This window comes from Chelonoidis abingdonii, chromosome 2 (genome assembly GCF_003597395.2).
Source record: "Chelonoidis abingdonii isolate Lonesome George chromosome 2, CheloAbing_2.0, whole genome shotgun sequence".
NCBI classification, from domain to species: Eukaryota; Metazoa; Chordata; order Testudines; family Testudinidae; genus Chelonoidis; species Chelonoidis abingdonii.
Window position 1 is genome coordinate 42,823,054 of NC_133770.1, and position 25,906 is coordinate 42,848,959.

The 25,906-nt window shown below is 40.8% G+C and overlaps 1 protein-coding gene across 1 annotated transcript in view; it reads right to left on the reverse strand.

Annotated features, from left to right (window-relative positions):
* LOC116829838 (macrophage mannose receptor 1-like) overlaps positions 1-23,453 on the reverse strand; it is a 55,530-nt gene extending 32,077 nt beyond the window's left edge. The window contains exons 1-11 of the mRNA XM_032788890.2: positions 23,393-23,453; positions 17,284-17,685; positions 13,501-13,674; positions 11,482-11,646; positions 10,661-10,774; positions 8,016-8,162; positions 6,286-6,468; positions 5,683-5,840; positions 5,133-5,246; positions 2,028-2,143; positions 62-210 (exon numbers count right to left, since the gene is read on the reverse strand). Of these exons, the coding sequence (XP_032644781.1) occupies positions 62-210; positions 2,028-2,143; positions 5,133-5,246; positions 5,683-5,840; positions 6,286-6,468; positions 8,016-8,162; positions 10,661-10,774; positions 11,482-11,646; positions 13,501-13,674; positions 17,284-17,685; positions 23,393-23,453 (1,783 nt within the window). The remainder of the gene's footprint in view (positions 1-61; positions 211-2,027; positions 2,144-5,132; positions 5,247-5,682; positions 5,841-6,285; positions 6,469-8,015; positions 8,163-10,660; positions 10,775-11,481; positions 11,647-13,500; positions 13,675-17,283; positions 17,686-23,392) is intronic.
* Between the last annotated feature and the right edge of the window lie 2,453 nt (positions 23,454-25,906).

The window sequence follows — 25,906 nt, forward strand, 5'->3', positions numbered from 1 at the left end:
GTGAGATGTGTTGCTGCACAAAGTAGATAAGCCCATGGAAAATATCTATGACAAAACATACCAGGCATTGCTGAATTCCAGTGAGTGAATAGAACTTCTTCACCATCGGTCCACTTGAAAGTGCCTTGTTTCTCTACATCTGAAAGACCGATCCAAAAATATTTTTCAGGCCTCAGCCCAATCAAACTAGTTAGATAGGCTTGCTCATATCTGTAAAGAGAGGAAGTGGCAAACTGAGATTAAGCCTGGTTTTGTCATAATTTCTAATGCCCACAAATGACTGAGATTTCAAAATCTTATCGAGTGCTGGCACAGGTATATTTCCTCTCTGCTGCGAGGCACCATCCCCTCTCTATAGCTGCATTAATGGTGTTCCAGCCTTCAATGTCCTTTACTATTGTATATCCCTCTTTCACTTTCTCCATTCTCCCAGATCCTTTCAAACTATCCTCTCTGAGCCTTCTCTTTCATCCAGGATCGCTGTCTCTCACCTGCAGGTCCTTCATTTGCTCCCAGCTCTCATTCTGACTTTTTCATGTTTTTCTCTTTCTGCTTATTTTCCCCACTTTGTTCTTCATTATCATGCCGTCATCTGATGCTGACACTGCTCTAAAAGCCCTCCTAGGCTTTTGTCATAAACAGATGGTTAAGGGTTAATGACTCTTTTACCTGTAAAGGGTTAAGAAGCTCAGTAAACCTGGCTGACACCTGACCAGAGGACCAATAAGGGGACAAGATACTTTCAAATCTTGGTGGAGGGAAGTCTTTGTTTGTGCTCTTTGTTTTGGGGGTTGTTTGCTCTTGGGACTAAGAGGGACCAGAAGTCAATCCAGGCTCTCCAAATCTTTCTGAATCAGTCTCTCATGTTTCAAAAGTATAAGTAACAGCCAGGCAAGGCAGATTAGTTTTATTTTTGTTTTCTCAACTTGTAAATGTCCCTTTTTTTGCTGAGAGGATTTTACTTCTGCTTGCTGTAACTTTGAACCTAAGGCTAGAGGGGTTTCCTCTGGGCTATGTGAATCTGATTACCCTGTAAAATATTTTCCATCCTGATTTTACAAAGATGATTTTTTTACTTTTCTTTCTTTAATTAAACGCTTTCTTTTTAAGAACCTGATTGATTTTTCCTTTTTTTAAGATCCAAGGGGATTGGATCTGGACTCACCAGGGATTGGTGGGAAGAAAGGATGGGGGATGGTTAATTTCTCCTTGTTTTAAAATCCAAGGGATTTGGATCTGTGTTAACCAGGAAATTGGTGAAGCCTCTCAAGGCTGCCCAGCGAGGGGAAGGTTTTGGGTGGGGGGGGGGGTGACAAGAAGTGATCCAGACACTGAACTTTCTGGAGTGTGGCAGAGTTACAAGATCTAAGCTAGTAATTAAGCTTATAAGTGTCCATGCAGGTCCCCACATTTGTACTGTAAAGTTCAGAGTGGGGAAGGAATCTTGACAGCTTTGATTTAATTTACCTACTTGCATTTGGATTTTTGTTTTGGATCTGAATAATCCTTGTACTGCTGACTCTCTCATAAGGACCTAGCACCCCAAGCTATTGTGATACACTCATAAAATTTAGTTTCAATAACATTTGTTTTTATGTGAAAATGCCTCTCTGAGTTACATAGTTTGTAGCATGAGTAACTGCTGTACTGAACACTAGCTCTTATAAAGCAGAGACAGCCATGGCAAGGGGTGATATCTGGTAAAGCGGAAATGCGATTTTTTTCCAAAACAAAAATGTTTTTTTTCTTCTCAATGTAATATTGTAGAGCTACAGATGCAAATGGCTTTACTTTCTACCTGTTTGGAGAACTGTAAAAAGTGAACATATCAAAATATAAGTTAGTCTGAAAAAAACATGTATTTTCTGAGTAATTTCTCATGAAATAGAACATTTTTGGTATTGATTCAAACTTTTTATATTTATCTGTTATAACTCTGGAATTTCTTTTTTAAAAGTTCTTAAGTATTTTTAGAAATTTCTAAGATTATTCCATCAAAAGCACAAATTTAAAAGTGTTTTTCATACCTGTCTCCAACAGTTGTTAGATAACCTTTACTCCTTTCACAGGTTTTCTGTGCCTCTGAAAATGTTACAAATGTATGTCCAATCAAGTAACAGTAAAAACCATGTCTTTCCCAGCCCTGTCAACATCAATCAGGAATGACTATGAATTAGTAACAGATTGTGATATAATATATTGACTATACTCTACTCTTGCAAAATGATATATTAGTTTGGAATCCAATAATCAATTCACAAAAGTAACTAAGCCTAAGTAAACATCCACAAACCTACAAATCAAAGTGACGATGCATTATCCTCTTTTGACACTTAACAGCTGATAAATAGATGTTACTGTAGTTAAAAAAATTATAACCATACAGAATAGGGAATTTATTCAACAATAGAACAAATAAATAAATTGATTAATCAATGTCCTTGATCAAAATAGAAGATGGGAGTGTTTGTTTTGTAGTGCTGATATAGTTGATGTGGAAAGAACAGTGATTCAAAACAAATGGGAATATTTGATTAGGGTTTCCTCTATCTATTTATTTAAGTTTTGTTGACAAAACTGTGGAGGTGTTCACACAACAGTGCTCCTGCTGCCAGTTTAACTCTCCTTCTACGCTGACATCATAAAACCATCTTGACAAGCTGCACAGAGCTTTTTGCAACAAAGTTAGAGCAAGGTAGTGTCACCATAGATACTGTGGTTGCTTATCACCCTACCTGGCCTCCAAAAGGTGTACCATAATGCCCATCATGACTGCTCTGGTGAGGCATGCACCCCTCCACCTTTAAAGCCCAAGGAATTTTTGAAATTCTGCTTCCTCACATTGCTTCTTTCCAGCTGACCATGTTAGCTTTCTGTAGCAAATGTGCTCCTGCCTGGAGTACTCAGGAGTTGCTGGATCTGTTGGGTCTGTGGAGAGAGGGTGCTGTGCAGTTGCAGCTCTGATCCAGCCATAGGAACTTTGACATTTACAAGCAGATTGCTCGTGGTATGGATGAGAAGTTGGCGCCTATCGCCCTGCCACTATTAGGGAATCCAGTTGCCACAAAGCCATCCACTATTTCCAGCACATTGCCCAAGTCCCTGACCTTCATAGCAAGAGGCGATTAATGGGCCTGCACACTTGAATCACTTCAACCCCCACAATGGACTTCCCAGCTCTGAACTGATTAATGACTGATTGGTAGCAGCTTGGAGCTGCCAGCTTCCACACAGCGATCACCACATGCCTTTCCACTATTAGGGCAGCTTTCATTCTGGTGTCCTGGCACCGCAGGGTGGGGACAAGCTCCACACAGAGTTCAAGGAAAGTGACTATGTGCGTACTAAAGTTCTGCAGCCACTGCTTGTCATCCCGTACCTGCCTCACAGTCTGATCCCACCACTCAGTGCTTGTTTCCTGAGCCCAATAGCAACAGTCCACCATGTGCAGCACCGTGAAGGCAAACATCAATCTTGAATTGTTTCTGTCCATAGCACATAGCACGGCAGGCAGCATGGATTCCTGTTCAGATTTCCAGCTCATATAATACAGCAGGATCAGCTCTGTTATGTTCATAATGCTTATCACAAGACTGATGAGCAGGGCAGGGTCCATACTTTCAGGCAGAGATGGGAGGCACAAATTTTACAGTCACAGCTGAAAAATGGCAGAAAATGCAGTCAGAAGCACTTGGAATTATGGGATAGCTAAAACTGCATCATGGGGTGCTGAGCCCACCCCTATGATGCACTGTGATCCATTCCCAGAAATCCTACCAGGAGAAGGTGGCAATTTGCAGAGTAGGATAGCTTCCCATGGTGCACTACTCTCTCTATTGGTCCTAAAGCACCAACTCTGGACATGCTCTGCCCACACTAGAAGCATTGTGTGAACTTGGACAAGTGATGTAATTACAGTGATTTATGATCATTGACAAAACTTAAGTTGACTTAACTCTGTAGGTAGACATGGCCTAAGAGAGACAAGGTAGGTGAAGTAATATTTTCTATTGGATCAACTTCTGTTGGTGAGAAAGACAACTTTTGAGCTACACCTGTAAGCAGGGTTTGAATGAATGCTTCCCTGACAGCTAGCTGGGAGGGAGAATGACTTGGGTGTGTTTATGTAAATACAGTTTGGTCCTGCTCTGCTTACATATTCAGCAGATAGAGTGGTGTCAAAGTGATCAACTTTGGCTGGGGTTGGGTACAAATTACCTTAGTTCTGAATGCAGGGATAGTGAAATATGGTTACCAATGTTGTAATTATTGTAGGAATACAGGAAAGCAGGACTGTGCTTAACCTGTCCCAAATGAGGGGGCCCTCCGTTGAAAGAACCTTGATAAGCCAGGGGATCAGTACAAGAGGTAATGGGTTCTTCAAATTATAGCACGGCAGATTTAGATTAACTCTCAGGAAAACCTTCCTAACTGTAAGAACAGTAGGACAATGGAACAGACTGCCTTGGAAGTTGTGGAAGCTTTGTCACAGGAGTTTTTCAAAGAGGCTGGAGAGCCATCTGTCTTGAATGGCTTAGACACAACAAATCCTGCATCTTGGCAGGGGGCTACACTAGATGACCATTACGGTCCCTTCTAATCCTATGATTCTATGATATATTAATGAAAACAAAAGGAGGGGAAAGAGAGAAGAAAAATAACAATAGGAAACACAGTAAATTGTTTTAAAATGGTTTCATGAATACAGTTCTAGTGCTTAGTCATTTCTCATAATTCGGATTCCCACTGGTAGAACACAGCATCATTCTGCACCCATTGAGAAAGTGATGTCACACAATTTGGAAATCCCCACAGTGTGCTACCCAATAGCTAATTACACAGTGTTGAAATATATGTACACCAACATGAATCGTGTATGCCCAAAGCTACAATACCAGTTTCTGTTTCATTCAGAGAGGGTACTGAGAAAAAATAGAACTTATATATATGGGGGGGTGCATGTGTCTGAAGGAATTCAAAACAAATTTAGTTTAAATGAAGGACCACACTTTTTTCAGATTGAAAATCATCAGCAAATATAAACTAGCAATGTCCTAGTCAAAAATACAAAGATACCAAGCTATTTCAAGGGTGATTTTATCTGATCTAAATATAATTTATTTTGTCCTTACCTTCTGGCAGCCAGGATCAATGTGTTTCACTGTTCCAGGAGTGTCTTGCAATGAACTCTTTTTGCAAATGTATCCAAATTTCTTACCACAAACACTGTCTGCCCAGTATCCATCCTGAAGACAGTTTGGAAGAAGATAGTCAGTTAAGAGGAACTAAAATTCTTTATACAACTGCTTATTTTCTTTCTTTCTTTCTTTTTTTTGTAACATTCCTTTAAAAATAAAAAAGAAATATGCTTATTATTTTTCCCTGAAGCTAGTCCATGAATTGATTCATAAAGAAGCTACAGCTGTTGAATTGAGTTGGCCTGAAGCATGGGTGCAGAGTTACAAGGATTGATGGATATGCTAGAGAAGTAAATGTATTATCATATCTGAATACTGATCTAAATTTCTCTAAAATTTAAAGCATAAATTTGCCAAGCAACTAGAGATATCATCATATGGTATTATTCTAAAACAAGTTCTCCAGTTTGTGGACATCTAATTGAAAATAAAAAACAGAAAGAAAATATGATGTTAATGTATAGATATAATTGCATTATTTCACCTGTCCTTTCATAACAACACAATCTTCTTGTCTGCTGTTTGCAGTGGTTGGTTCTCCATGGAGCCACTTTGTGTATGTCACAGGCATCTTATCACTCCATTCAAAATACATTTGAATCCTGAGGTCATTCAAACCAATCCACAGCTCATCAATTGGCTCTAAGAACATAAATTCGGCTATGTTTTTATCTGCATTGTAATAATTTTCAGGAGCAGATTTTATGACGATGAGCTGAAATTGTTACATTGCATTACAAAGCCATTTCAGATAAATTGGCAATGATGTCTACTTAATGTCTATTTCACGTTCATTCAAGAAGAGATAGGAAATACCACCAGGAAAGCAAATCATTCTACTTAGCAGCAGTATCGGCTGCTCCTTTTGCTGCAGTAATTGGGGGCTGTGATTTCCTTCAAAAGATATGTTGTAAATTAACAGCGATGATAAGTTAGTATCAGTCATCTGGTATCGTTTATGTATATTTATGTGTGTGCTTACCTGTAAATATCCATATAAATTAAATATAAACCATTAAAAAGCTACAAATTTCTAATTTTTAAAATTATCCACACGTGCACATTACTGGATAGTGGAAATACTCACTGTACCCAAGCTGAGACACTATAAAGTTGTGCTCTTCAATGTTGTGGATACTGGCCAGATCACCATCCTCCTTTCTACAGGAAGCCAAGGCTTCTTTCCACACTTTGGGCTCTCTGTGAATCATGTAACAGTGACCTGTGTATGGCAACCAGTCCTCTGGGCATTTACTAGATGCAGAGAGCTCTACAATAAATAAAAATATTTCAGAACAATTCAAGTTAGAGTCTGGAATAAGTGTGGTTAAATTTGAAATTAATTATGCAATTAATTAAAAATAAAAGCAGAGTTAAGATACTGGAAGTATTTTTTTTCTCATTCTGCATATAAATATGTAAGGCTATTAGATCTATCTGCTATGATACACAGAATTTGGGGTAGAAAATATAAACACATTCAACCAAGACAGAAAAAAATGGGATCAATGCCAACTGGACTTCACAGTTTGAAAACATCAACACTGCAAAATGTGCAAATTTGGACAAAATAATGTTTTATAATTCCAGATGTAATATTTTCACATGATGCATTGCATCTAATTATGTTTTGTATATTATCGCAACAGTAGAGAAGGGTATGCTTATGTTCATTTTGGATAGAATGTGGTTTGCAGGGTGCTTATGCCCAAGAAAGCATGCTGTGGCTCATCACCTTAGCAACATTCTAGAGAAGGCTGGGGGAGGTGGTTGAGCTCAGCAGGGGGAATGAGAAACCATGAGCATGTGATAAACAAATCCATTTATGGAAAGGTTAAATCTGATTGGTTAGATGTTCATGTTATATAACTTGTTATGTAAGTGCCATGTGCTATAAAATAGCAAGGGGAGGGGCTCCTTTCTGGAGGGACTCTGATTTTTTGTACCAGGGGCTCTCCTTTTGTACATATTGAATAAAGCTTTGTTGAACTGGATCACATCACATAGAATCGAAGTCCCTTGATTCTACCCAGCATCAGACTCATTGTGAACCACAAAATCCCAACAGTAGCAATTATCTCTGTGTATATGTTTACTTTCTACATCATAGGTTCTCATTAAATAGTTTGTCAGAGACAGGATAGCTGCCTTTATTTTCTCAGAAAAGTGGTGCTGCAATAAATCTTTCCCTTTGCCAGTTACAGGTTCTAATACCTAGGAACCAATTCCATTTGACTTTATCAGGTGGTGATATGAGCCCATACTACAGTCTTTATAGGGCTTCCAGTGATCACCCTGCTGCTTGCTAAGGCCCAGATACAGTGACCTCTCAAGTCAAGGGGAGTCGTTCTTGGAAGTTCAGAACACATTGTAGCAGGTGCTAAACATCCTGAACTCCTATTGGCTTCACGTGCGGAAGCACAATCCATTTTACTTCTTTGTGAAGTGAAATTATGTCAGGATGTCCATGGTTTGGATGGTCATCTCTGTTTTTATAAATAAAAAAATAAAAATAAATTGTTTAAACTTAGGTGTGATTTGAGTTCTAGAAAAGTTGCTAAAGATTAGACATCCTACTTTAGAAAAATTAAATAGTATTATTCCTAGAGTATTTTAAACAGGGGAATGGGTAGAATGGTTTGTTCTGTGCAACCAGCAAAACAGAACATATGCAATTTTTAAAAAGAATTACATTTGGATGAAGCAAATTTGTAATTTCATATAAATAAAAATGCATTTCTGTTGCATAGCTCTGCAGACCAAATCCATACAATTTAAATAAAAAGCTTTTACTGTAATTTTTATTGACAGACCTACCTGAGGGAAGAGAGAAAGAATCCAAAGTGGAGTTTTCCTTTTTACAAATATAGCCAACTTTCTGATCACATTCACGGTTTTCCCATTTAGCACCTTTTCTAGGATTTAGTACTGCACAGATTTTCTCAGGTTCCAGGGAAGGATTTCCTTCAAAAAACGAATTCAAAGCCCGTGAAATTCCTCATAGGCAGTGCAAATCCTCATGTTTGTTTTGTTTCTTTTCCCATATAGGTTATGGACTCAGCATTTCATTGATATTATTATTTTTATACTGTAGCTAAAGAAATGTGTTCAAAAATAGCTCTTTACTTGACAATGTCCCCTTAAACACTTATGATAAAATATGAATTACATAACATCTAATGTAATATTCAGCTGGGTTCAGGTCATACTGGTATGACTGCTGAATAGTGAACGTAATGAGACAAATTCTGCCCTCATTTGCTCTCATGAAATCTGAGGACACAATTTGGCCCAATATTTTTGTGCACTGCATATTCTCCTTTTAATTCTTGTGCACAATTTCAGCTCATGCTAGGAATTATATACATATGTATTGAAAGAAGAATGTACCCCAGTGTTTGAATAATCAGACACTAACAATTAAGAGAAATTGTATGCATTAAAGGGAAACATTCATATTCCTTTTATACATTCTATTTGTTTTTTAGAAAGTAAAAGAAGATAAGTGTGTCATAAGTAGATAGGTAAGGTAAGGGTTAAGTTTCTTTTACCTGGAAAGGGTAACCAAACACCTGACCAGAGGACCAATCAGAGAACTGGATTGTTTAAAGTCAGGGGCGGGAATTTGTATACTCGGGGTCTTTGTTGTTTCCTCGGCTATGAGTAAACAAGTTTTCTTCTAACTCCATCTTATCTCAAATATTCTACCAAAAGTCTGTGAGTACAAAGGGAAACAAAGTAATTCGGCTATGAGGAGCTTTGTGTTGTATTTACAGATGTGGATTGCTGGGTCTTTGTTGCTTCCTCGGCTGTGAGGGACAAGCTATCTTGCTGATTCCAATCTTCTTCTCATTCTACTAAGGGGCAGTGAGTACAAAACGGGAACAAAGTAAAATCGGCTATGATATGCTTTGCTTTGTACTTACTGTGTGTGATTGCTGGTCTATTTAAATTGGCTATTTTTTAAATCAGACTGGGTTATTCAGATTTTCTTAAGTAGGAGCCTGTATAAATGTTTATGCAAGTCATTAGTCTGTATTGTCTCTTTTTCTATATAAAGCTTTCTTTTTTCAAAACTTGTGGAAGTTTCTTTTTCTAGTAAGGCAGAGAAATTGAAACCTCTGTATCAGGTATCTGTCCCCCTCACGGGAAGGCAGGCACGGGGAAAGGCAAAGCCAAGCTGTTGGTATTTTGCATCTCCATTGTCCTGAGGGAAGAACGCTTATCTCTTGGGAAGCAGAGAAACAGGTTATCTGGAGGTCCCCCCCCCAGGGGAGGGTTGGGGACACCAGAGAGAGGAAAGGGGAGTCAGACCCTATCAATTCCTGACCTGGTGGCAGCCTATCAGATCTAAGCTGGAGATTAAGCTTAGAGGACTTCATGCGAGTACCTTATATTTGAACTCTAATGTTCAAATCGAGGAATAATACTACGACAAAGTGGAAAATCATATTTGCTAAAATTATTGGACACGAGAATTTTATTACAGACCTATATGACCCATTGTCAAGAGAATGCAGAAACACCTGGGTGAAGGCTGTAGGAGGCCAAGGCACAAGGCTCCCCTACTTCTTGAATAAACAGGGTGGGGCAGGAAGTTTGATGGGACCAGCAGGGAATAGACAAACCCTGGAGTTGTGGGGAATATAGAGACAGGCCTGAGTCTGAAGCCGTCCCCCAGTCATGGTGTCAGAAAAGGTAAGTAGCCATATACCCCAACACCAAAGAAACTTTCAGATTTGGTGAGGATCAGGAAAAGAAAATCAAATACATTTGTCCAGGAAGTAAATATAATGTTGAATAAAATTGGGGTTTGTGAGGCAGCTGAGATCATAACAGGAATTTTGAATTTGAGCCACCTCATTGTTACTGTGATGACAGTAGAGATTACTTCAGGGCTAGAATGTAAATGCACAGGGACTCAGATGGTCAAAGACTCTTTAGGGTATAAAATGAGAAGAAAGTCCCAAAAATAAGGAGGAGAAACTCTGAAAAAGACTAAAACTCACTGCCACTGAGAACTGACACCTTGAGATGCTCTCAGATGGAGATGGTGAAGTTTAAGGGGCACCAAGAGAATGTTGGATGTCTTAATTGACTCAACATTACCTCTAAATACATGCCTTATGCAACCCATCTGTTATCCAGACAAAGGCTCTGTAGGATTTTATTGCATTTTACTTTTGATATACGATTTTCTCTTACTTTTCTAATGAACTTGTTTTCCTGAAGATGATTATTGCTGTTTTGTTTTTGTTTTTTATTTTCAGATTACATATTAAAGCATAACTCCACTGTCAGATCTTTAAAGTGGAGCTCAGCTCCAATGATGATCTATTCACATGGCTATCATTACAAATGCTATATTTATATGTTGGATAGTACAAAATTGTAACTGAGATACATTCAACAGTCTAGCGGCAGATTTTCATCCTTAAAACCATTCTAAAAATTATCCATACCTAGATCCCAATTTAAATATCTGAAAGGACTGCCGCCACTCCATTGCCATCCATAGTTGAAATTCAGACTGTTAAGTCCAATCCACAGAGCAGATCTCATCCTGTCAATCAAATCTAAACCAAAAGAAATTAAAATACATCATCATATATTAGTTGTAAAATACTTTACAGGCACAATGTTCTGAAGAGGCTAATAGATATCTGTTTAGTGGTTTCCAAAAGTGTTTGCAATAAGCTTTGGCAATGAAAAGCATTAAGTGCTGCAAATAATATTTTTATTACTAAATTCACTCTAAGTTTTGATGCAAAATCATTCAAAGGCTTAATTCAAACAGAGCCTATATTTATGTGCACAATATTTATGTGAGCTGCTGACAGGGTTAATCCAGTCAGGTGTTTCATATGAAAGGAACTTCCCAGAATGCTGTATGTATTGGAATTTCTATATGAGGAACAGCTGAATTTCCAGTACTGTAAGCTTATAAATGGCAATATCTAGTGTAATATGCAACAAAACAGCTCTTCCTTCAGTTTTATCATATCAAGGACATTTCCTAAATTACTTTTCTTTGAGGTTGATATCCTTGTATTTACTGCAAAGGGAATTGAATCAGACACTTTCTAAGCCATTTGAATGGTAATTCCACATCACGTTTCAAAAACATCACTTTCTGCATTAAGGTTTTTTTCCTATGAGTTAGCACATATTGCTAATATTCAAAAGTCTCATTAATTACAATAGATGATTAAACCACTAAAAAGTTAGTGAATCAATATTGAAAAATAACTCGTTTTCACTCAGAATTGCTTCCATAATTCACCTCTCAGATACATTTGCTCATGTATCTCTGTGATGCTTAATAATTCTGCATTCTGTTGCTGGCAGCTTTTCCTTGCTTGGTGCCATGTTAGAGCTGATTGGGAGTTTATCTGGTAGTGGGTGCCTGTCAAAGGGTCTGTAGTCCAAAATCTGTGAGTTTCATTATCTGCATAAGAGAAGTGGGATGCAATGTTGACATTTATTCTAATATATATAAAACATATGATAAAATTTAACTGTGAGTGTACTTGTAAAGTTGCACTATTCCAAATCGAGAAAACAGCATCCTTTCTTTAAAAGTGGGAGTCTGTTATTTTGCTCCATGGATGAAATCCTGACCACACTTAAGTCAGTGGGATAATTTCAACGGGGCCAAGATTTCACCTGATATATTCATTTTCATAGCTCAAACGTGACAATCTTCCAAAGAAAGAAATACAATGGGGCAAATCCTGCTCCTTCCTCCATGGCACTACACAGCCCCAGTCATAATAGATTTAACATGGTTCCACAACAAGGAGTAGAGAATAGGTAAGAATTTGGGGTTCCTGCCCAGAATATCTACAGTCTCACACAGGATAAAGCACAACTCTTGGGTGGCTCCCTGTGCATTCCCATGCTGCCATATTTGGGAGATGGGGTTAGCCAGGCCAAGAAAGGATTAGAGTTGACTCAACAGCCATTGCACCCTCAGGAAGGAGTTATTTCTTTCTAGTTTTATGGCCAAATTCACCACTGGTTAAGGCAGATTCACAGCTGCTTTGGATCACAGGAGAGGCACAAAACAGTCACAGCAAACTTTTGAATCTGGTCTTTGACTTTCTCATTCTGAAAAAGCAAGAAAATTAAAAGCAAATGATGACATTGATGCAATATGAAGGCTGAGATTGCATTTGTATTATCTTCTGTAAATTCAGAGTTCAGCTTCCTAGTGTGACCTTCTCTCTAACCTCATGTGTGTATCCATTTCAATAGGGTCATGGAGCCAGAGTGTTTAGGGCCAGAAGGGACCACTAGATCATCTAGTCTGACCTCCTGTAAATCACAGGCCACCAACACCACCCAGCACCAAAACACTAAGCACAACAACTGAAATCAAATCAAAGAATTACAACCCACAGAAGACTAGACTACTACATGATACAGACAAAGAATACGACAGACCGAGGTGCGCCAGTGCTGGAGGCCTGTATCCACATGCTGCAAAGAAAGGTGAAAAAAACCAAGGGCACTGCCAATCTGACCTGCGGAAAATTCCTTCCTGACCCTACATATGGCTATCAACTGAGTATGTGGCTCTCCAGGAAGATTGTAATGGCCTGATTCTACAACCCTTACTCATGCTGAGTCAGGTCCTGTGGCCCATTCTATTCCCTTTCACCACACAGGAGACTGCTGACATCTCCCAAGGGGATATAGATCTAGCATAGCCAGCTCCTATGTCTAGGGTACCCAGATAGCAAGTATGAAAAATCAGGACAGAGGACGGGGAGAAATAGGCACCAATATAAGACAAAGCCCTGAATATCAGGACTGTCCCTATAAAATCGGGTCATCTGGTCACCCTACCTGCAACTGCAACCTAGGGGGCCTGAGAAAGATGTAGAGGCAATATACTGCTCCTATCCATAGCTGGAAGTAAGGGAAGTAGCCCATGAGGGAACTGATAGTGACTGCCTGATTCACTTGTGGTTTTATGCTGACTACAGTAGAATTTAGAGTTGCCTAGAGATACTGCTCAAAACTCTGCAGTTAATAACAATCCCCAATTAGCCAGCGTTCTTTTTCTATAATTATAGATGCACACAGGTAACATTTTATATGGCTGCCTCTACTGCACTAGATTTCACATTATTGCCCTGTAAGAAATGTTATAGGGTGGAGGTAGAGGATGATGCAAAATAAATCCGTTCAAGTTTTTGCCTCGTGAACATGACACTGTCAATGACATTTCAGCGGTGTTGTTCTGTTTCCTAAATATTGTGCTATTATATATTCTAAATCAACATTCAGAACTTACATTTTAACGGGCAAAATCCATACAATTGGTCTGTGTCAAAGTCTGCTGTTGTTCCACACCAGAGCAAGCCATCGGACCTGGCAGCATCTGTACACTCAGCGTACCATTTACCACTCAGCTTGAAAGGGAATACACAGGGTGCCCCATTGGCATTTCCTAGCAATGTAAACAAATCTGAGGATACAAAGTGATAGAAGTCAGTATAGAAATAGTAATAAAAATAAGGAAGCTTGAGGTGCCCAACTCTCTAATCCTCTGTATCATACGTGGGCGGGCCACTGCATGCATGGTCACTGATGGCCGACTGTTACTCTCAGAGCAGCATAAGATAGCCAAGGAAACACTGTGACTTACACATTTGGTCAGTATTATCATTAGCCATGGCAGCTGGAAATTGAACCTTCAGAACTCATGCTCATGAGCTGGTGAAAGCACCTAGTTATTTTCACTAAATTCATTTTAAGATAAATTTCTTTGAATGGAAAAAAAAAGTGTTCCTTGTATAGCTTCATTTTTAACAATTGTATATTTTTAAGTAAATATCTTTTCAGTTCACTTTTAAAAGGACTTTTCATCTTCTGAAGTCACAGCCTTTGGAGGAACTGTACACAGAATTGATTTTCTTTTCTGATATTAATGGGCCATCAAAGTCGAAGTGTGAAGTAAGCAGAGATAAATTTGTGCCTCTCATCCAGTAACTACAATGTACTTTACTAGCACATATACTGCAGCTGACTAGACTAACGTAGTTACATTTAATAATTAAAAATAATGTAATTCCATTTTTGTTTTACAAATAAGACAACAAATGTTACATTTTTTTCCCTTCATGGTGCTGAATAAATCATATCATGGTATGATTCCTGTGTAAAGTGAAGAGTGTGTTTGCAGGGTTGGGATCAGAGGCGGCTCCAGGCAGGGTCGCCCAGAGGATTCAGGGGGTCTGGGGGCAAAGCAATTTTGGGGGCCTTTTCCATAAAAAAAATTACAATACTATATTCTCGCGGGGGCCCCTGCAGGACCCAGCGCAAATTGCCCCACTTGCTCCTCCCTCCATGGGTGGCCCTGGGAAAAATAAACCTTCTGCATCTCGGCACAAATCCAGTTTTGAGAAAACTTCTTTACAAGGTGTCACTGGGTTCTCAGCATCAGCTAGTGCTAAAAGGCACTCAGGCTCATTAAAAGCATTGGACAAATATGTGCCGCCAAAACTGTTTCTGGATCGAAAACTAGGAGTTTTTAAAAAGCAGAAAAAAATCACGGACAACATCTGCTTTCCTTCAAAATTTATTGGGTTTTTTTAATTGAAAAGCTGAAATTAGTCTGCCATAACCTGAATATGGTTTGGGGTTTCAGAAGTAAGTGGCCAAATATCTGCTGCTTGCTGTGTTTGATTGTTTAAAGAAACGATAAAAAAATTCTGCTTAAGAAAATATCCAAAACTTTTTGAACCACCTTAGCTTGTGACCAAACGCCTGAACCCATCCAGTCAGAGATTTTTCCAGGTGTCTGATAACTTTGGGTTCATTTAGGTTAGAATATAAGAACAGCCATACTGGGTCAAACCAAAGGTCCATCCAGCCCAGTATCCTGTCTACCAACAATGGCCAATGCCAAGTGCCCCAGAGGGAGTAAACCTAACAGGTAATGATCAAGTGATCTCTCTCGTGCCATCTATCTCCACCCTCTGACAAACAGAGGCTAGGGACACCATTCCTTACCCATCCGGGCTAATAGCCATTAATGGACTTAACCTCCATGCATTTATCTGTTTCCTAGAGACTGGCTCCATGGCGTCCTCACAAACTGGAGATGGTACTGTGGGTTTGTCTTTAGTATATCTTATGTACATACTCCACAAACTGAGCATTTTGAGCTTGTTCCAAATCTGGGATGAGCCTATGTTGTGAAAACTGAAATGCTCAAAATAGCACATGCATGTGAATGGACATAGGGTGTTAAAATTAAATTACCCCAGGGGTTCTCAAACTGGGGGTCGGGACTCTTCAGGGGGTCACAAGGTTATTACTGGGAGCTGCAAGCTGTCAGCCTCCACCTCAAACCCTGCTTTGCCACTAGCATTTATAATAGTGTTAAATATATTAAAAAAGTGTTTTTAATTTATAAGGGGGGGGGGTCACACTCACAGGTTTACTATGTGAAAGGGGTCACCAGTACAAGAGTTTGAAAACCACTGACTTAACCCCTCTGGAGCCTCAGGAAATGTAGGGGGGTATCTCCCTTGGTAGGATTGGGAAGGAGGTAGGTGGTGTAGGATATTGCTCTTCTCATGTGATCCCTCCCCCAGGGACTAATTTTAAGTGAAGGTATCCTCCCCTGACATGAATCTCCCTATGGCACTGAAATTAAATATAGACTATAATTTGGCATTTGAAAAGTGAAAGGGATGGTAGCCCTAATGGAAAAGCTAACAGCTTGGCTCTTCTGCAAGCTTCAAACTGCTGAATGAGTTTTAGGGTACGGAAGGCTGTACCTCCCAAACAGCCCAGCCTTGCCCCCTATCCGACTCCCACTGACTTCCTGCCCACCAACTGCCTATCCTCCTCAGAATCTCTGACCCATCCTGTTCCTTGCCCCCTCACCGTCCCCCAGAGACCCTCCACTACCATCCCAGGACCCCATCCCAGGTCCCCTGACTGCCCCAACCCCTATCACCCCCTTGCTGAGTCCTGAAAGACCCCTGGAACGCCCACGATCCAACCCTCCCATTCCCTGTTCCCTGATTGCCCCCACAACCTCTGCCCACTCCCTGTCCCTGGTACTCCCTGCCCCTTAGCTAACCCCCCCAGCCCTGGCCCCTTACCCCTGGCTCCCCTCTCACCCGGAGCCTCAGCTCATCAAGCAGCTTCACTCGACAGCGACAGCGACAGCGTGTCTCTGGTGGGGCCTGAGCTCTGCCCCGCTCAGAGCCGCGTGGTCAGGGGGCGGGGCTGGGAGCTCCAGGCTGAGCTCAGCTCCCTCTGCTCAGCCTGGAGCTCGCAGCCCCGCCCCTTGACCACTCAGCTCTGAGTGGGGCGGGGCTCAGGGACCCCATAGGAGCCATGCTGCAGCTGTCCGGGATGTTGCTGGATGGGCTGAGGCTCCGGAAGAGGGGAGGGGAGGAGATGTGGCTGGGAAGGGAGTCTCAGCCAAGCTCGTGGGGGCCCCTGCAGAGCCCGGGGCCTGGGGCAAATTGCCCCACTTGCCCTCCCTGGGCAGCCGTGGCTCCAGGCCCAAGCATGCCAAGTGCATGCTTGGGGCAGAATGCTGCAGGGGGCGTTCTGCCGGTCGCCAGGAGGGTGGCAGGCAGCGTGTCTTTGGTGGCATACCTGTGGAGGGTCCGCTGGTCCCGCGGCTCTGGTGGACCTCCCACAGTGACAGAGCGCCCCCCGCGGCATGACACTGTGCTTGGGGCGGCGAAATGTCTAGAGCTGCCCCTGGTTGGGATGTATAAGCCCGGTCATGCTCTGCCATAGTCTCATATGAGAACTGAGCACGGCTGATTATACAATCAGATGAATATACATCAGATTAAGTATTAGAACCATATATCATTAGGGTTGGAAGGGACCTCAAGAGATCATCTAAGTCCAACTTCCTGCTCAAAGCAGGATCAATCCCCAAATGACCCCCCCCAAGGATTGAACTCACAAGCCTGGGTTTAGCAGGCCCATGCTCAAACCACTGAGCTATCCCTCCCCCCTCTAACTCTCCCCTCTTACTCTAACACACACACAAATAAATTAGTTCAGAACAATGAAAAGATTAATTTTCAGACTTTACCTTCATAGCCCTGAGAGCACAAATCATCTGTGGTTCCATAGATCTTCCACTTACTCCTCACACTTGATTCCTTCTGCAGCATAACATTTCCTTCTTCTCTGTTGCCAGAGTTAAAAAAGAAATCTTCTCCTTGGATTGCAAGAAGGGTTTCATTTCTGCATTCCCAGTGTTGGAGTTCACTTGTCTTGTTACAAGGATACAGAGTGATCATCACTTGGTCTTTCTTTGAAGGCACTCCCAAGCATAGCGTCAATGCTACACTCATAAGTTGGTGATCAGAGACCCACCTGAATTTTTGTGACTCAGTGTCCTGGTTGCAAGTGGCAGTTGTGATGGAGTTAGAACTCTGAGCTTGTACACAGCGCTTGAGGTCTTTATTATATATTAAAAATATTTCATTATCTGCAAAACAAAATGAGAATAATTAATGCATTTGAGTTGGAGAGAGGTTGAGAGGAAAACAGTAAGCCAATGTGAGGTGTTGTTTTATTGAAACAAGAATGGGCCTTTTACTCATGGCAAATGATTGTGGGTTCAAGCCCCACTTATAGTGACAGAGGCAGTATCCTCAGGAGCCCTAGTAAGTAGGAAGGAAAAAAAAATCAGGTGTGACTTGTGCATACACAACACAAAGAGACAATTAAGCAAAGAAGAAATGTAAGAATTTATATTATACCTCATTTTAACAAAGCAATAGTTATAAAGGAACTTTCTTTTTTTCTTTAACTTTGTCCCAAAAACATACTTCTTCCAAGAAGTTTTTTCTGATTGCACTAAATGCCCCAATAACAACTATGTGGGTGAAATAAACTTCTTCCAAGAAGCTTTTCTGGCTGCACTAAATGCTTCAATAATAACTATGTGGGTGAAACCACACAATCACCCTGCTCTTGAAATGAACTCACAAAGGAAAATGATAAAAGATAAAAATATCCTATCACCTGTGAGTGAACACTTTTCACAGAATGATCATGTTATATCATACCTATCAGGCCTCATCCTCAAAGGAAACCCAAGTGGGTCCAATAATAGACGTTACCTCGCCCAGCTTGTCTCACTAATATCCTGGGACTGACATGGTTACAACTACATTGCATACAAAAATAACAGCTTGTTATCCAATGTTTCATTAGTGCAGTTACTGTAAGAGTCTAATATAACTTATACAATCAGATGATAGGCAAATGCCAACTACAGCAATGAAACACAGAATGTGGAAGTATGGTTAAGCAACATTACAATTAACATAAATAGGGAAGGCTAGAACTGGCATTTCCTCTATAAAAGTACGTATGTTCCAGCTCCCTAAGCCTTCTAGCTTTGGGGCTTACACAAGTGCTGAAGGAGCTCATGTATAGCATTTTATACAAATTATTTAATGAGCTAATTTTTATATTGTAAATCATTTGCTTATAACCATAAATCTCATCTTATGGTCAACACACCCTGCTCCAAGCTATGGCAAGGATAGGACACAGGGGCAGGATATAGTGTTAGATAGGAGACTGGGTACCTGGGTGTTCTTTGGGTGTAAACAGAGTGATGTTGGGTGACAGCTGGGTGTTAGGGTTTTTAGGTGAGTGTGTGCTACCTGGGAGGGTAGCTAAGGTGTTACTGGAGGGCTATGGTTGCTTGGTGGCTGGTGCGGGGAATTCTTGCTGGATGGCTGAGTCTAGCTGGAGGAGCCTGGGGACAGTTCTGAGCTGCCTCACATGTTGGCACTACCTGCTCCTGCTGGCTGTTCCTTCCCTGCTCAGCTTCAATTCAGCAACAGAAGAGGCAGAGAGGCTGCTTGGCCTGGCAAAGCAGGTGCCACTGGAGCCCCTTTGTGACAAGGCAGAACAATTACCCACAACCCAGTTGAGGAGGATACATCTGAACTCCGAGAATGAGTGACAAGGCTGCCAAGAGGCTGAGCATCAGCTGAGGAAGCCTTTTCCTCATTTATTTGTTGTCATTGTGTATTCCTGTGTGGTCAGTGCCAGGGGCCTCTTACTTTGACCTCTTAGCCTCCACTGAGAAGAATAAATTGTTTTTAAATGGCTAAAACAAAACAAAAAATTAATGCGGGGGGCGACTGAGGGGATCAATTGCCTCAATCACCTGTACAGATGTTAACTGTATCTTGTTACATTAACTTTTCTAAATCAAATTAATATACTGAACATACCTTTATGGAATTTCAGAATAAAAATAACCTCTTTTAGATGTATAATAGGCCTTGGCCCCTTTCAGTCCTACCTCTGATCAGTGATTTTAAACAAGTCTATTGCCCACAATTCCATGCTGCAGTTGTGGTATGACCACAGAATTTCTTATCGAACAGAGCTCTACACAAAACTATTGATACCAAACATTCTATTAGGTATAGTTAAGACTGAAGAGAAATTATTCTATATTATCACTAAATGTTTCAAACTTGGGTATCCAAAATTAGGGTTCTAAATCCATATTTAGGCATCTAAATGGAATAATCCTCATTTTCAGACTCCAGAACACTCAGAGCTCCCAGTGACTTCCATTCCTAATGGCTAGATTGTGTCTTAACATCACAGCTCTGTGGTGAACAGAGTTGAAGCCACAGAGCAGAATCTGGGAAACTCCAAGTAATCAAGGTCCATGAAGAAAGATGGTCTTGTGACTAAGGTACTGGAGTAGGATCAGGAGATATGAGTTCACTCCCCAGTTTGCCTACCATTTTCCTGTGTGACATTGAACAAGTTATTTAATCTCTCTGGGCCTCAGTTTTCCAGCTGTACAGTGGGAATAATAAAAAAAAATATTTTCTTCTGCTCTGTCAGTTTTGTGTGTTTAGATGGTAAGCGTCAAATTGGCAGAAACTGTTTCTTACTGTGTGTTTATAAAGTGCTTAGCATAGTGGCCTCAATGCTAGCTAGGGCCTTAAGGTGCAACTAACAGAAGTTACTAGATTACAGGCCCTGGTTCTCATGGGAGACCCTGATAGCTGCTGGGAGAACAATACAGCGGTGCACAGACAATCCAGGACGTTTTTGGAAAGTGTAGGGGACAATTTCCTGGTGCAAGTGCTAGAGGAACCAACTAGGGGCAGAGTTCTTCTTGACCCACTACTCACTAACAGGGAAGAATTAGTAGGGGAAGCAAAAGTGGATGGGAAGCTGAAAGGCAGTGACCAGGAGATGGTCCAATTCAGGATCCGACACAAAGAAGAAAGGAGAGCAGGAGAATACAGAGCCTGGACTTCAGAAAAGCAGACTGACTCCCTCAGGGAACTGATGGGCAGGATCCCCTGGGAGAACAACATGAGGGGGAAAGGAGTCCAGGAAAGCTGGCTGTATTTTAAAGAACCTTATTGAGGTTGCAGGAACAAATTATCCTGATGTGTAGAAAGAATAGTAAATATGGCAGGCAGCCAGCTTGGCTTAACAGTGAAATCCTTGCTAATCTTAAACAGAAAAAAGAAACTTACAAGAAGTGGAAGATTGGACAAATGACCAGAGAGGTGTATAAAAATATTGCTCAGGAATGCAGGAGTGAAATCAGGAAGTTGAAGTCACACTTGGAGTTGCAGCTAGCAAGAGATCTTAAGAGTAACAAGAAGGGTTTCTTCAGGTATGTTAGCAACAAGAAGAAGTCAAGGAAAAGTGTGGGCCCCTTACAAAGTGAGGAGCAACCTAGTGACAGAGCTGTGGAAAAAAGCTAATGTATCAATGCTTTTTTTGCCTCGTCTCGATGAACAAGGTCCCAGTTCCGCAGACTGCTGCACTGGCAACACACATGGGGAGGAGGTGACGCAGTCTTCTGTGGAGAAAGAAGTGGTCAGGACTATTTAAAAAGCTGGATGAGGACAAGTCCATGGGCCGATGCACTGCATGCCGAAAGTGCTAAGAAGTGGGCAGATGTGATTGCAGAGATTTGGCCATTTCTTTGAAAACTCAATGGCAGTTGGGAGGTCGCAGATGACTGGAAAAGGCTAATGTAGTGTCCATGCCTTTAAAAACAGGGAAGGCGAGGATCAGGGAACTACAGGTAGTCCCCCCTCAAAGTCCCATGGCAAAAAATGCAAAGCCGGCCTCAGGGAATCATCTGAAGACTTAGAGGAGAGGAGTAGGAACAGTCCGCATGAAATTCACCAAGGGCATAGTCATGCCGACTAACCTAATTGCCTTCTAATGAGAGATAACTGGCTCTGTGGATGAGGGATATAGCAGTGGACATGTTATTCCCTGACTTTAAGCAGAGCTTTTGATACGGTTCTCCCACAGCATTCATTTGTTGTTTTTTTTTTTTTTTTTTTTTTTTTTTTTTTTTTTTTTTTCTTTTTTTCTTGCTGGCACGTTAAAGAAGTATGGACTGGAATGAATAACTACTAAGGTGGTAATAGAAGCTGGCTAATATTAGCTTAGTGGCAAGTGATCAATGACTCCACATTCTAAGTTGGCAGCAGTATAAAACAGAGTGCGCGCAAGAGCTAGGCGGGGAGGTGCGACTTGTGTCACACTATATAATGATCTGGAGGATGCGTGGTATGCATCTCAGCAAGTTTGCTGATGACACTAAACCTGGAGGAAAATGGTGAGATAACATCTGATGACGGCTAGAAGGGGAGTCAGGAGGGCAGCATAGAGACGGAACTCAAGTATGATAGGACGGCGGGATCATAGCACAGGACTATTAATGATGACAGAGACTCAAACACATGAATGTCTCGCGCAGCACGGTTTAGGATGGAGAATCCATATGGACTGCTACAAGACTAGGGAACTGAATGTAAGCCAGCAAGTTCCTGACAGAAGAAGGACCTAGCGATAATACGTGGATTGAGAAAGCTGAATATGAGTTCCAGAGGTGCTGCCACGACCCTTGGTTGCAAGAGTGCGAATGGGCTTTGTTGGGTTCCATGTATTAAAGTAGGGGCGAATGCCGAGCACCGATCAAGGGATTGATCCTATTCTCTCTATTCGAAGAGACACGACGTGAGTCGGAACGATTATGCCACACTGTGTTATTGGTCCCCCAGGTGAGAGAGAACATTCTTATGGATGAGTGGGTGTAACCACAGAGTTATGCGAGGGCAACACACAAGTGAATAGAGAGAGCACATGGATTGAGCGGACACATACAGAGATTGAGGGGAGAAGGAGGACGCTCTCCACCACGAGAGAACATGAGTGGGCAACAGGGGGATGAGACTCTCACGTTCATTATATATCCGACGGCGGAGTGGAACGGTATTCACAAGAGGATGGATCTAGACTGTTCTCAGTGGTAGCAGATGACAGAACAAGGAGTAATGGTCTCAAGTTGCAGTGGGGGAGGTTTAGGTTGGATATTAGAAAAAACTTTTTCACTAGGAGGGTGGTGGAGCACTGGAATGGGTTACTTGGTGGGGGGGGGGCGGCTATCTCCTTCCTTAGAGGTTTTTAAGATCAGGCTTGATAAAGCCCTGTCTGGGATGATTTAGTTGGGGATTGGTCCTGCTTTGAGCAGGGGGTTGGACTAGATGACCTCCTGAGGTCCCTTCCAACTCTGAGATTCTATGATTCTATGAATGCAGGGCCAATCATGATTTGGCCCCAAAGTTCTTTTCAGAGTTAAATATGCACATCCAATCTTAACTCTGCCCTGTGCCAATGCCCACAACCAGCTTCTGCCTATATCTTTGATACATTCTTACACACAAGCTTATATATTTCTAACAACAGCCATATATCCCCACTTTAACATCCAATTATTTATTTGCAAGTCATATCTTTTCTTTTACAAGCTCATCTAAAGTGGAAGAAGGCACACATCCAATATGTTTTATTCTTTTATATAGATATATATTGTTGATTAAATCAGATCCTACAGGAATCTTCAAGATTGTTCCTGAGTGTGTCTGCCTCTGCTGTTACTTCTGCTCCCCTGCTAGGCCTGGACCCAGCTGCTTCAGTAAATATTTACCTTATTCTGAGAAGGATCCAACACATCTGGATAAGCCTCTCTAGCCCATTTCTTTAAATCATTCAAATTAGTTTTAATAATGAATGCAAAATAAACAGACTGGACCAGAGTGTCAAAGGAAAAGCATAAGAAGGAGAAGCACTTTCATTTCCACTCTGATATCAGAGACAAAACAATGACTTACCCAGTAGCTGCAAAGCACTGTGAATGAGAGAGAGAAAAACCAGCAACATGGAGAGAATCATCACAAATGTTTAATTCCTTTCCACCAAGAGATGTGTTGTAATTTGTAGCTGTCAATAAAATCCTTCTCAAACAAGCTAGGTGGCAGGTCCTCTTCAGTTTCAAAAGGCTGACAGATCAGGGGAAAGCTCTGGGCTCTAAATAAGGAAATATCCTGTCACATGTGGCTTTTTAAAATAACTCAAATTCACGGTGTAAACTTTGCTCCTAAGAACAAAGTTTCCTTCCATAGAAATGTAGGAGATAAAGTAGTGACAGATCAATACTGTTTTTCTGGACTTATGTTAGTTTCACAGATGAATCAGTTGTTGGACTGTCAGGTCAATCAACTCTCTAGTGAAGGTATCAGGAAGCAAACAGAATAAAAGAGCAAAGCTGTTCCCTTTCCTTCAAAAATGAACTTTAACTCTCAAAAACATACTTAGAAAGTCAGCAGTGGAGCAGAGAATAGAAAACAGGTCTTCTGACTCCCAGGTCTTGTCATTACTTTAAAAATATATATTTTTTACCTCAAGGAAACTAATGGACATGAGCTATCCTGAGGTTAAAAAACAAAACACAGTGAAGACAAGGCAGTTTAGTTGTGTCATGAAGTAAGCTAGGCCGGGACAGCACAATACATCTGCCTGGGATTGACCTTGCATAGTTTAGCTCTCGGCAAAACAAATATGCCTATTCTTTCCTGTGTTTTTATCTCAGGATAGCTTGTATACGTAAGTTTCCTTGAGTTAAAAAATACACCTTTTTTAGCAGAGAAGGCAAGTTGTCAGGCTGTGCCATCATGTACCCTATCCCCTGGACCAAGCTGCCATTGAAGCATTAGGAATTTAAAATATTGTAGACCAAAATCCTGAATGTCAAAATGCTTGGAAATAGCTGAGGTTCTAACACTAACATTACAGCTGGCCTTTATCTTAGTTTATTCTCCATTTGCCAGAGAAAGCTGCCTTCTGAAAAAGAGACTAAGGCTACTAGGTACTTTTGAAAGTTTCACCCCATATGCCATCTTGCATCACCACAAACTCCACAAGGCTGACCTTCCACCACCAAACCCACTACCTGATTTATGTTGTGCAAGCCAAGAGTAAACTTACACAGTAAGTTTAACATTTTTTCCAGCATGAAATGAGGAAGGTGGAGTGAAGAAGATGAAGAGAGGAAATAGCATGCATGATTTTATATTTTTTTGCGAGTTAGTTCTCACAATTACGGATTGCACTGTTTGAAAAATAAGATTTAAAAAACAAAAGGCATTCAGCTAGCTAGAGAGTGAAGGCATCACATCTATCAATGAAGACACACTTCTGTGAAGGGAAAGTTGTATTGGATCCTGGCAATCAATAGTGACACACCTAATCAGGACATTATGGATCTGTATATGTGCTAGAAGAGTTGTGACTCAACAATCAATCCACATAGTTATACTTCCTCATATACCAGGTAGGCTGAGAGAAGCGGTAACTTGAATTAAAGGTGGGTAAGGTAGTTATCTGTGTACTTATGCGCTCATAAAATCCAAAATCAGATTTACCAATGCAGCAATAATGAAATGGAGAGGTCCAAACGTAAGAATTAGAGAATAGAGCTGGTTGGAGAAACTTTGAACCATATTCCATCAGCATTTAAATGCTTTGAGAAATCAGGTCAACTTAGCTGGAATTCTGTTTCAGAAGAATATCTCATTATAACATTTTCATAATGAAACATTTCAATTATTTCAAAATGACTTCATTTAAAATGGTTTCTATTTTGTATGATATATTATGAATATATCTTATAATACAAAATAATAAACAAAAGCGTGAATCAAAATGAAGTGTTTCAGTTGAGCTGACTACTTTGCGGAGAATTTCACAATGTGGTGTTGCGGGGAGGGAGGGGCCATTCCAGTTTAGAAAAAAAACAGTTTTTGAAATCTCAAAATTCTTTGCAAAATGGACCTTCCATCCTCCACACAGTTCTATTAGACAAGCTGTCTGATATAACAGCTCTACATAAACTCAAAAGGGAAGGAAAATCCTTAAGGAGCTCTGGAAAATGGGAGGCATTGGATAAGCTGCTGAATTCTAAAGAAATGCTCATAAATAAAATAGCTATGGAATGTAAGGTTTTGCCTGTTTCCTGTCTGATTACCAACGAGTTCATCCAGGCCAGCTTCAAACTATTTCACTACCCCTTTTTTACAACAGCAGGAGAGCTAAGCAGGAAGTTGCCTCCGCACTATCACAAACTAAGGCCTGGTCTACACTAGCCTGTTATTTTGGAATTAGCCAAGTTATTTTGAAAAAAAAAAAAGATTCTGTCCGCATGACCAAATGGTTTTTTTTCAATTTAAAGGGCTCTTTAATTCAATTTCTGTACTCCACCTTTGCAAGTGGAGTAGCACTTAAATCGAGATCTCAATCCCGGGTTAAAGGTATTGTGGACGGAATTCGACGTTATTGGCCTCCAGGAG